The following is a 12,864-nucleotide window of genomic DNA, read 5'->3' on the forward strand; positions in this document are numbered from 1 at the left end:
TGTGTCTGATGCCCAGACAACTAAAAGATCGCTTTCAGAGGCTGCTCCCCCTCAGGGCTGGTCTACACTACGGGGGAAAAATCGATCTTAGATACGCAACTTCAGCTACGTGAATAACGTAGCTGAAATCCAAGTATCTAAGATCGAATTACTCACCGTCCTCATGGCGCGGGATCGATGTCAGCGGCTCCCCGTCGATTCCGCAACTCCGTTCGGGTTGGTGGAGTTACGGAATCGATATAAGCGCGTTCGGGGATCGATATATCACGTCTAGATGAGACGCGATATATCGATCCCCGAGCAATCGATTGCTACCCCCCCCCCCCCGATACAGCAGGTAGCAATCGATTGCTACCCGCCGATACGGCGGGTAGTGAAGACGTACCCTCAGAAAACTGCTAGGCCAAAGCAGACACGGGCAGTGGGATGATGAAACAGATTAGGCAGTGTTTTAAGGTGAGAAGAAGAAAAGACCAGCTTGTGGAAGCTCTGCATCACGAAACCCGGGAAGCGAATCAGATTACCATGGGGCACAGGAGGCAGCAGAATCCATGTCGGTGAAGGTGATTGCGTGTGTGCATGGAACCTAATCGGGAGCCTTGGGAAGATGTGAGCTCACCTGTGCTGTTACTGTAACCTACCCCCCAAAGCACAAGAAGTTATAGATAGCAGCTCCCAGTTGTTTTAGAAAAGTTAGAAATAAAACACATCGGTTTCAAATGAGGAATTGACTGTAGAATTCTTCAGGTTGTCTTCAGAAGGCTAACAAAAGAGCGATGAGGAAGGTTACGTTTTTGTCATGGTTATTTTTAGTAACAGTCAGAGACAGGTTACGGGCAACAAAAAAAGTCCCTTTTACTAAAAATAAGCATGACAAAATGGGGCTGATGGGTGGATGAGAGCCCGAGCCCTGATTGCAGGGGCTGTCCAGCACTGGGTACCTGGCAGTTGCAGGGTTCCCCAGCCATTTGCGGCGTCTCAGAGCTCCAGCCCAACCCCCCTCCCCCAGTGGCTCAGAGCACCAGGGTCAGCAGCTGGGAGGTGCGGGGGCGCCTGCCAGCTCCAGCCCTGCCACTCCAGGGCTGAAGCAGAGAATGTCCCAGAGGGCTCTGAAAGTCTCAGAATCCATGACCTCCAAGCCATAATCTTAGCCTTAGTGATGACCACAGTGAGCACCATGAACCCCAAAAGCAGGAGATGCTAAGTGAAGCACAGCTGCTGCACTGTGGATGTGAGCAACATAACACATGCAAGTGATGCTAGGTGCAGTGTGGAGACAGCATCAGCAATACACAGCTTCAGGGAGCAGCAAGGAGACCCAGACAGACTATAGGGAGCCACATGGCACCAATGGTGTGTGCCAGGCCCACTGCAAGTAGGGGCTGCATCAGGAGGTACAGGGCTGGAGAGCCAGCCCAATGCTACAGTGGATAGTAGGTTGCTGCCAGCGCTGGGATGGGTCCCCTTGGTGCCCTCCTGCAGAGGTGGCACCATAGGTCACTGTCTCAGATTCCCTTCCCCTGCCCACAGGGGAGCTCCCTTCTCCACAGTCCTGGCAGGCAGTCCCTTACTTGCTACCCTACACCCCTGAAAAATGCTCTCAAATCCTGCAGCACCACCTCCTGACCAAATGAGGAGGAGTATCTGCCCCTTCCTGCATCCTAGGCCCTCTTGGGAATTATTTTTTTTGCACGTGTTGGTCCTCCTATCTCCGCCCTTCCACCCTGCTTCGCTGAAACCTGAATTCAAAATGGCCACTCTTGGATTTCCTGGTTCCAATGAAAACCTCCTGTTTTGATAATCTCTGAGTCAGAACATTTCATTTCAATAAATATATGAAGATTTCAGCATCTCATCTCAGTATCAAAATATCGCAATTTCCCACAGGATGGAAAAGCTGTTTTCTGATTAACTCTGGTAAATTGGTATTTGAAAAGCAGCCCACTTCCGCACACAGCCCCCCACCCTCACCCCCACCAACCAGGTCTTTCCAGGGGTGAGGATTGGCACAGATGTCGTCATCGTTATGACATGATAAACACTCACTGACTCCAACAGGATTAGTTCAAGCACAGAATAATTCATTTTTCAGTGGGTGGTTTAAGTTCATTGTGCCCAACGAGATGGCCGTTTTGGAGTCCATCTTCTGAAAGTCTTTGTAAGCACTCAGCACTCACTGAGAACAATGGAGAACTCTGCAGCCATGAGGACAATGAGAGCTGCTGGGTGCTAAGCACTTTGGAAAATCTGGCCCTGAATGTTAAATAGCTTTTCTAAAAAGTTAGGCTGATGAAGTTCAGAGCCTGGGGGTATTTTAGGTGCACTATGCGCTGGAATTTAGAAGGAACACAAACAGTTTTTCAACCCATGATCTTGTGTATTATCTAAAGTTAGTGGAAGAGGATTAAAACCAAGATTTTTTAAAATCAAATTTAATTTTCTTGAGTTATGCTGTTTACTTTTCACATTTATGGTCACTGGGATGATGAAACAGACTAGTGTGTTTAGTCAGTTTCAAGTTCTCCTGCCAGATCTTGCATAAAGCAGTGGTTCTCAACCTATTTACCATTGTGCGCCACATTTGCAGCTTTCTCTGTGTTATGCAGGCCGCAGCCACACATTATACTACCTGTATGGCTCTGAGGATGTCAAATGGGCCAAAGCTGTGTGCTTACTGGGCCACAAGTGGCCCACAGGTTGAGAACCACTGCTATAAAGTCTGGGAAGCAGCTGCTGCAGAGCAATGTTTGTTTCCATTGGCAGTAGTGCGTTTAGTCTTAGATTTTTCTAAGGCCTTGGCTACACTGGCATTTTACTGCACTGCAACTTTCGCCCTCAGTATAGCCTCAGTAAAGCTTCAGTGTAATCAGTGCTGCAGCACTGGAAGCACGGCTCCCAGTGCTGCAAGCTACACCCGTAAGGGATGTGGTTTACATGCAGCGCTGGGAGAGCTCTCTCCCAGCGCTGGCGCACCGACCACACACACACTTCAAAGCGCTGCCGCGGCAGCGCTTTGAAATTTCAAGTGTAGCCATACCCTTAAAGACTGATTTCACAAAGCCTGTAGTTTGTGCCAAACTTTGTCCACCTACCCTCTACTAGTGCAATTTACATCAAGTTCGGATTGCCTCACTCCTGCACTGTATGAACACCAGCATTTTCTGAAAGGCTTTACAGCTAAAGGAGAACAACTGTGATTGGAAGAGGAGAGAAAACAGCTCGCCCCCCACCCCCCAGCAGCCATCATATTCTGTATATAGCCACTACAGATCCTAGCACCAACCGAATCAGTACATACTGTCCAAGAGTGTATTAGGAAGATGAAAACACTGGTCATGCCTCTATAGTTGGAGTCGACAGGCTCTGGGATTGCTCAGCAAAAGTCAATGCAGTTTTATTGTGGTGTCTGAACTTCCAGTCTTCACATTTGACCGTTTTGGCCATGATTATTAAGAATGTAGAGTTCTCCAAACTAGACTGCAAACATCTAAATAAATACACTCGAAAGTTGAATTCACAGTTGTTGTGGCCAGAGTGAAAGTTGCTTAGTGTGTTATGATTTAGTCTTCATAGTTCTAGTTAGAGACCATACACGTGACAGTGATTTCTAACACTGCATTCGGGTTCTTTCTGTAAAAAATAATTGTGTTTTGTTCAGTTACCTCTGTTCTCAGCGCATTCTATTGTGCTATACAAAACAGTAGCATAAAAATGTGTTTTTGTGCCCGATCTGCCTGCCATCCAAAGCACAATACTCGCTGTAACTTGGTCTTGGAGCCAGCTGCTGCTAGAGAATTCCTTCCAGTCCACACATGCTTCCTTTTCTACCATGATCATTGCTATCTGCTAGCAATTGCCAAGCAACTGTCCTCCGAACGTTTCTGCTACTTAGACTGTAGCTGGTTAACACAGAAGCTGTGCTCCCCTACAGTGCTAAGATAAGATGGTGCAACAGTTGACAGACTGAAAAGCAGTGTGTCTGACAAGCTGGTAGCTGGAAATGCAAGTATGGATGTTCCTTTGCTTTTGGTTTTTGTCTGACGGCCTCCAGGAATTTCTGCTACAGTAAGAAATACTGTTCCTGTGCCATGCAATGAATCCATCCCAGCTTAGCGGGCCTGGCTGTCTGAACTGCAGCCCGCAGACCCAGTGACACTTGTGCACCAGTCTATGTACAGTGTGCTGTCTGTAAGGCAGTCTGCGGTTGGCAGGCTTTGTTATTTCAACCATGTAGAATTAACGGCTACCACAAGTGTGGAGGAAGCAAGAGTCCCATCCTTAAAGAGGTACCATAACAGCAATTCAGAGAAAGCCTAACCAGTCCAGGGCCCCCCATAAGAGCCAACTCCTATGCTCATTTCTTTGCAAGGAGCTGAGTGCGACTGGCACCCCCGTAGTGGCTATCTCTACATATATCGGAATAAAACGCCAGACACCAACTTACAATTCAGGGGCTTTAGGCTGGCACCGGAGTGTGCATCAGTAAGACAGCAGGAGAAACAGGCCATGAGGCACTGTCTACATCATCTTGCTGCATATTTCTAAACCCCCGAAGATTGCACCCAAACAGGTCATACTGAAATCTGGACTGTGTCCCTTGGACATGGCCAGACCCTGAAAACAAAGTATTCCAATGCCAGACACCATAGGGTAGATGCTCAGAGAGCTCAGCACTCAGACCCCAGAGGAGAAGTGCACCATTTCTAATGCCCCACCTCATTCCAGAAAGGTTTGTTCCTCATGGAACCCGGAACGCAGAGCGTGGGCTGCTCTCACACACAGCGCTGCCGAAGGCCAGTGTTACCCGCTAACAAAGCAGCATTCTCACACACTCTGTTTGGCTAGAGGAAATCAAAGCCTACAGACAGTGCCAAGGCACCACAGGCCACTTGAACCTTGCCCTGGGAAGCTCCACGCAACCTCAGATTTTTGACACATTTAAGAATGTGGCTCTCCAGAACTCAAGTCACAAAATGAAGTGAGAGTGAACTGTCCCTTTCGCCATGTACAGCCACCTCCAGACAGCAGCCCACAGGTCCAGTGTCTGCCCTCCTGTCACCTAGGTGACGGCTTTGCCAGGCAGCCCAGAGACAGCAAGGGCCCGTGGGGAGGCCAGTAATGTGGCATGTTTGTCAAGACTCATCACTCCAGCTGATTCTCTGATGTAAGCAGGACTGGGGAAATAGTGTGTGTTAGTGTAACTGCTGCAGGGGGCCACGAGAGCACCGGGAGGGACAACAGTCTGACTCCATAAGCAAATGAACCCTAAGCCTCCTCCCCCTCCCCCCAAATAACCGAGGGAAGCATCAGGCAGCGAATTAGGAAAGGGAGTGGGGATGGGCGGAGGAAAAGCTTCCCCTTCCCTTCCTACTGCAGAGGAAACGAAGCCCAAGAGGAACCTTTTCTAGACAGTGTGAAGGAAGCTTCTTACTCTGACCTTTATTCTGTTCTCAACACTTTACAGCAGAGAGCTCCAGTCCCTCACATGGCCAGCTTGGCAACCCCTCTTGTCACCAGCCTCCCTTGCCTCCTTTCTTCTTCTTCTGCTGCTGCTTCTTCTTGGTTGCTGCAGCGCCAGCAGGTTTCTGGTGCCGGGGGGGGATCATGTTACTCGTGGCTGCAGAGGACATGGCTGTGGAGCTGCCAGGCCGTGGGGAGGTAGGCGGGCTGCTTGCTGTCTTACTGGCATCCCTGCAGGGAGACAAGTAACACCACTGGGTTAGGAGTGCCTCCCAGAGCCGGGGGACTTCAAACATCACTGCTAGAGAGAGGAACATTTTCCCTTTCCTTGCCCAGAACAGAAATCAAAGGGAAACTAATTTAGGCTCCAAAACAGATAAAAAAGCAATTGGCCTTATGCCCATGGGATTTGTTTTTAAAGCTGTGGAATTACAGCCCAACAACTGAAGTGACCACGCTGTCTAGGTTATGAATAAATTATTCAGACAAAGTAGAAAGCTCAAGCTCCAGGAAATGCAGACGAGCAGGCTGTTGCTGTTCTCTTGCCTGCACTGTTATGGGGAGGTTTGTTTTCCAAGAGGAGCAGTTTCAGTCTTAGCTCCCGGCCTTGCAGGTTCGTGCTTTAAGCTTATTACAGAGGATGCATTTTTGGGGTACATGAGACTCCCCAGGAAGACGAGCAGTACAAACCCAACAGAAGCCAGGCTGTTGCTGTTCTCTTGCCTGCACTGTTAGGAGGAGGTTTGTTTGCACTAGGGCCCCCCCTGCCACAACCCAGCCCCTCCCTGCTTGGCCCTGCAAGTAGCAGCATGGAGCTCCCACCCTGTGCACAATTAGTCGGCAGAAGAGAAGAATGAGGGGGGATTTGATAGCTGCTTTCAACTATCTGAAAGGGGGTTCCAAAGAGGATGGCTCTAGGCTGTTCTCAGTGGGAGAAGATGACAGAACAAGCAGTAATGGTCTCAAGTTGCAGTGGGGGAGGTTTAGGTTGGATATTAGGAAAAAACTCTCTCACTAGGAGGGTGGTGCAGCACTGGAATGGGTTCCCTAGGGAGGTGGTGGAATCTCCTTCCTTAGAGGTTTTTAAGGTCAGGCTTGACAAAGCCCTGGCTGGGATGATTTAGTTGGGGACTGGTCCTGCTTTGAGCAAGGGGTTGGACTAGATACCTCCTGAGGTCCCTTCCAACCCTGATATTCTATGATTCTTACTGAGTTCAGTGGAAACAGAACCTCACTTTAGCCCAGAATCATGCTCAGGTAGCTTTGAAGAGTCTGTAGCGGCTGAGCTCACTTATCTTAAAACTAAACAGTCTCTTTTCTAGTTTATCATGCATGTAACGTGGTACACCTGAAACGCAGGAAGGGAAGACGACAGGAGCCAGGAAACTTTTTAGGAAGTGTGATTTGCATCCTAGCTCCAACTCCAGAAAACCGCAACCAGCATACGCTTTGGTTCCAAATCAGAATATTTAATATCAGAAGAACAGAACAAGCTTGCAGAAGACAAATTCTGGGCTGAAGGGATCTTTTCACCCAGACCTCAGGTAGCATAAATAACCTGTTTGTTCACTAAGGACAAAGCACCGGGTCCCTCATTCTGTCTGGGCTGGGGTCGTGAAAGGGTGCAAGGGAATCAGGTGAAAGTCAAGGGGTACTTACCTCCATTAGGCATTTTTGAAACCCCCAACATACCTCTCCTCTGAAGCATCAACCGGATGACACGTACCGTTGGGTATCCCATCCCTGCAGGCCCAAGATGTGAGGAAGACTGGGGTTCTGATGGGGTAAAACAGCAACCCCCAGCCAGGTCTACAAGGACAATGACGAACCCCTGGCTGCGAGGGAAGCCACTCTGCTGCTGAATGGTTTTTGCCCGGGGATGGCTCCCACACTCCCAGAGAGTGAGTGAGTGAGCAGGGCTGTAAAAATGGGGCTTGCAGGAGGCTCTCTGCACTGCCCTGGAGCTGGAGACAGCAAGGTGGCCTGCCTCACAGCCACCGGCTCATCCTCCTGCTCTCTGTCTCTGCCCTGCCCTGCCAGGAACTCAGCCTTCCCCGCATCTTTCCCCTGCTGGGATCGAGGTCACTACACAGTTATTGTCTGACACCTTAATTTTCTGTGACTGTGAAAATTCAAATAGAAAAATAATAATAAAAACAAGCGGAAAAGAGTTCTGTGCACCTTATAGATAACAAAAGTATTGGAGCATGAGCTTTCGTGTTCTCATACAGGTTTTTGTATATTGCCATTCCTAATATCTGATTTGTGTCCATTTATCCGTTTATGTAGGAACTGTCCAGTTTGGCTGATGTACATAGCAGAGGGGCATTGCTGGCATATGATGGCGTATGTTACATTGGTGGACATGCAGGTGAATGAACCGGTGATGGTGTGGTTGATCTGGTTAGGTCCTGTGATGGTGTCGCTGGTGTAGATATGTGGACATGCAACAAACCTCGATGCCAACTCTGCCCACATATCTACACCAGCGACACCATCACACAATCTCCCTGGACACACAATAGCAGATTTAAAGGTGGCCATCCTGCAGCAAAAAAACTTCAGGACCAGACTTCAAAGAGAAACTGCTGAGCTTCAGGTCATCTGCAAATTTGATACCATCAGCTCAGGATTAAACGAAGACTGTGAATGGCTAGCCAGCTACAAAAGCAGTTTCTCCTCCCTTGTTTTCACACCTCAACTGCTAGAAGAGGGCCTCATCCTCCCTGATTGAACTAACCTTGTTATCTCCAGCCTGATTCTTGCTTGCATATTTATACCTGCCCCTGGAAATTTCCACTACATGCACTCGAAGTGGGTATTCACCCATGCAAACTCATGCTCCAAAACGTCTGTTAGTCTATAAGGTGCCACAGGACTCTCTGCTGCTTTTACAGATCCAGACTAACGCAGCTATCCCTCTGATACTTGACTCCAATATGTTTGTTAGTCTATAAGGTGCCATAGAACTCTTTTGCTTTTACAGATCCAGACTAACACGGCTACCCCGCTGATAATAAAAACAAAGGTGAAACCCTTCAGTTCACATCACTGAAAAAATTAAACTTGATACATTTCAAAATGTTTAACTGTAAGAATTGATGTACGTACGTCACAACAACAAAAAATAACCATTGACTTCCGGTAAGCCTCCGTCCTGCGTACAAATTCGGAGCCTGTGATTTGCAGGTGGTGACAGCTGCGTAACTGCTGCACTTAGCTGTGAGTCCCAACTCACCAGATTGCAATCAGAGCCACAGCCAATTTGTTCACAAGTGACTCCAGTACCATATGGGTTAAGGGGAACTACAACTCCCGTTTGCTTTTACCTGCTATTAGTAGCTTAATAGTTTCAATCCTTTCTAAAGTAATCAGCTACACTAAGAAGTGATTTAGCCATAAGTTGCCCATTTCACACTAGGCACATATTATACACATGAATGTGATGAGAGAGACAGAATTCATTCCACCTCAGAGGCACCACAAAGGAAAGGTTACTGAAAAAGTTGCAGCAGCTCTACCATTAAGCTAAGTCTAAGGCAGGGTTCAAAAAAGAATAGAACTAGGTAAATTCACAGAGGATAGGTCCATTAATGGCTGTAAGCCAGGATGGGCAGGGATGGTGTCCTTAGCCACTGTCTGCTAGAAGCTGGGAATGGGCGACGAGATGGATTCCCTGTTCTGTTCATTCCCTCTGGGGCACCTGGCATTGGCCACTGTCAGAAGACAGGATACTGGGCTGGATGATCCAGTATGGCCGTTCTAATAGTCTCATAATTCTTTCTACCTAAGTTTTCCCACACTTGCAATTGAATAAGGATGTTTCACTTCCTGTTCCAAAGTGCTGCCTAATTCAGCCATGAGCTGTTGAACTATTGTGTTTAATGACTGATGAAGCTCTACTAGTGTATTCTTTGTACATTATGGTCCGGTCCCACCCCTGGCGTACACCAGACTCATGCCACACATGGACGATGTGCTCAGTTTAAGACAGCTACAGATACAGTCCCTGCCCTGGGGAGCTGGCAAACGAATCAGGCTCAGTGCACTGAGAACCAGAGGATGAGCCTCACCGGTCTCAGTGGGATCTGGAGGCCATGTTTGAGAAGCAGTTGAGGAGTGTTTGCTGCCTGAGGCACTGTGTAATTACAAAGCACTCTTCTCTGCAACCCCTACTCACAGCTCAGATGTGCCAGCTGTCGTTGCTCCCTGGGTTCCCTTTCCAATCTGATCCTTCTTTTTGCCCTTCTTCCTGCCACGATAGTAGGAGCGCTCTCGCATCGGCAGCCACCGCTCAGGGTCTGGGGTCACCTTGGGATCGTAGTTCTTAGGCAATTTTCCTGCACAGCCGTCAGCAGGAGAAAAAAGTGGAGATCATGTGACACGGTGAGGAAAAGCCCCACACATTGATATGAAGCTTGAGTAATCTTCCTTCCATCTGGGCTGTTGTGCTTTAAGAGCTGCTCAAGGACTTATTCCAGGGCAGTTGGGGGGGGGGGGGAAGGAGTGGATAGTCCCTTCCGGCCTTGGAATCTGTGACTCTACAAAGCTTAAGCCCACAAGGTATGCAGAGTTGAATGAAGCTCCTCTTGTTGGCACAGCTGCGTGCGCTAGGTCTGACAGGCTACTTTCCCCTCTAAAGGGGACATGGGAAATACTGTCAGGAAACAACGGCTTGGAAATCAGAGGGGTTCTGGTTTGTTTAGGACCCAATCCTGTGTGATGCAAAGTGCCTTCAACTTCTAATGAAGCCAATGGGAATAGAGGGGTGCTCAGACCTGGCCACTTCACATTTTATGTTGAACCCAGCAGCTGAGGTTGAAGAGACAGTACTAGGCAGGAGGAACAGTGACCTGGTGGGAGGGAGGGCAGGCATGTAGCAGCCGCCTGTCACTCTTTAAAAGAGGTGCTTTAAACTCCATAGGTGGGATTGCCAATCCCCCCCCCCACACACACACACACAAACACACCAAGGGAATGAGGCACTCAGCATCTATGGGACTTGGGCACCTAACTCCTGTAGGCATCCCCCACCCTCAAAACACAATCTTCTGATCCTGCTGGACGGGAGTTTAAAGAATGTTACCAGGGCAGGGGGCAGTGCACAGATGACAAGGTGTGGCTGATGCTCCAAACTGATCGCTAGCAGGACAGCAAAGGCGTACTGCAAACACACACAACTCACCCTTCTTTTTCCTCTTCTTTTTCTTTACATCTCCTTGCCTGAAAGAGGGAGGAGGAGAAACAAGATCACAGTGCTGCAGTGGGTTCCCTGGAACGCACTGAGAAGCACGGAGCCAGGGCTGGGACGAGACGAATGTCTCTTTTTTTCAAAGAAGTGAGGACATGAGGAGGAAAGGACACTAGTCTCAGAGAAACGGTTCTAATCCCCTAGAGCAGTGGAACTCCAGTTATCCCCCTGCAGACCAGTCTGTAAGAGACCTTGACTCCTGCTCCCAGAACACCCCCTTTTCCCCGGCTCAGTGTTTCATTCTGCAGCCTGCCAGCAAACGCTCCACAAGCCAATGCACGAGAACCCCAGTGTGAGGGAATATTCCCCAGACCATGCTTGGCCTCACGCTAGTGGTGTGCACAGCTCTGGCTTCACAAGGGCCTTGCTGCCAACCTCTGCATTGCTGATAGGGACATTTCCTTTGCATCACTGATTGGGACCACTGCTGTCCCTCTCTGGACCTCCTGGAGTTACCTACAGACACTCTAAGGGACAGCCTGCTTTTTGACTGGTCAGACCATTTGCAGGGTGGCTGGAGGAACAGGCCTGAAGCTCTGAGATGATCCACACAGCAAGTGCTTTCTAACCCCAAGCCCACGGAAGGGAATGATGAGCATGAGAGACGCTGTTTACCCTTGCTCTTTCTGCTGGTTCTCTCCCGTGAGCTTTCCACCTTTCTTCCGAACATACGTAGCCCCGGGGGAATTTTCAAGAGCATCCACGTCTACTTTCAAAGACATCGTGTCCGATGAGGGCAAGTGTTTGCTAAGGCTGTTGAGGGGCAGAGCTCAGGAATGGAAACAGGAATGCATTCAGCAGAGAAAGCTGGGATGGAGGCACCCGCAGCAACTCAAACCCCATCTTTGTCCCAGGGAGATTAACCAGCAGCTCCAATCCATACATACAGAGTGAATCAGTGGAGAGGGCAACAGACAGGGACCCACGAGACCTGGGTTTTGTTCCTGGCTTTGCCACTGACCTGCTGGTTGACCTTGGACAAGTCACTTCCCTTCTAGGTGCCTGTTTCCCCAGCTGTACAAGGGGAGTGATGACCCGGACCTCCTTTGTAACGCGCTTTGAGAGCTGCCGACGGGAACTGAGGTAAGAATCGGTTATTACAATAAGAGTTACACCAAACGATTCGGTGGGAAAGTACAACAACATGTTACCACTATAGGACAAAAGTGCCACAGCAAAAAGTTGGATCATACTGATTTGTTCGCTCATCATTAACTGACTGAAGTTCTCATTGCTTTTGGGGGGCCAAGGGGAGATTTAAAAGCCCTAAGGGAATTTAGACACCCAAATCCTACTAGAAGTAAATAGCAGCTAGGCACCCAACTCACTTAGATGCTTTTGAGAATCCCACCCTTAACGTGGAGTTGCACTATGACCTTCCTGCTCTCCCCAGGGTCAGAGGTTCCCTGATGTTCCTGTTGGAAGAGTCCTGAAGCAGCTCAAAAATTCCTGACACTCATTAGGAAAACATTCTGGGAACAGCAAACCCCTTCCCCTCTACAAGCCCAGTCACCACCACAAAGGATACACCTTCGCCTTCTCTGGGTCTACGAGAGAGTATGCGGAGATGAGCTGGGCCAGAGTATGAATATCTTTTGGGTTTTGCCTCGAAGAGAAGAAGAAAGGAACGTTGTGAAGTTCACTGAACACTCTACAAACACAAGCCATACCCAGAGTATGCACTATAGCTAACCACACAGCCCAACGCTGGCTAGCCCCAGGCAGATGCTTTCTGTGTGTGCAATAGCAGCTGCCGATAGTGTACAATGCAGGGTGTTCACTGCCAAGCATTTTGACTAGCCTCTCCCTGGGCTGTTGTCGCAGCCAACAACCCTAGAAATCTAGGGCCTGTTGTCATTTTTCTTACCCTGAATTTTTTTAATTCGTGTATTTTTTTTTTTAAGGTCACTCCTACGAAAATCTTCTATCCCTATTTAAAAAAAACCCACTGCCTCTGCTTCTCTCCACAATTAGCTCAGACTGCACAGACAGGCTGATTTGTTTTTTCTTAACACAGGAGAGAGAGCTGCAGATCAGTCCTCAGAATGTGCTAGCATCAAGAAGGGCCTGGGGCTTCATATGAATTTCAGATACGGACTGGGGAACTCCTCCCACAGAGGATGGGTGCTGGCTGGGGACAGACGACATGGCAT

General features: G+C 48.8%; 1 protein-coding gene across 2 annotated transcripts in view; it reads right to left on the reverse strand.

The window, feature by feature from the left end:
• Positions 1–3,369: 3,369 nt before the first annotated feature.
• SRP72 (signal recognition particle 72) overlaps positions 3,370–12,864 on the reverse strand; it is a 48,425-nt gene continuing 38,930 nt past the window's right edge. Inside the window, exons 15-20 of one of the 2 annotated variants that reach the window (XR_007773662.1) lie at positions 12,240–12,317; positions 11,327–11,464; positions 10,646–10,683; positions 9,641–9,800; positions 5,438–5,691; positions 3,370–3,630 (exon numbers count right to left, since the gene is read on the reverse strand). Coding sequence is in view for 1 of the 2 variants with exons in the window: in XM_050948257.1 (XP_050804214.1) it covers positions 5,511–5,691; positions 9,641–9,800; positions 10,646–10,683; positions 11,327–11,464; positions 12,240–12,317 (595 nt within the window). In the remaining variant the exon portion in view is untranslated. Of the gene's footprint in view, positions 3,631–5,419; positions 5,692–9,640; positions 9,801–10,645; positions 10,684–11,326; positions 11,465–12,239; positions 12,318–12,864 lie in introns of those variants that run through there. The other variant, XM_050948257.1, reaches the window with a different exon arrangement.

Source organism: Gopherus flavomarginatus, chromosome 3 (assembly GCF_025201925.1).
Source record: "Gopherus flavomarginatus isolate rGopFla2 chromosome 3, rGopFla2.mat.asm, whole genome shotgun sequence".
NCBI classification, from domain to species: Eukaryota; Metazoa; Chordata; order Testudines; family Testudinidae; genus Gopherus; species Gopherus flavomarginatus.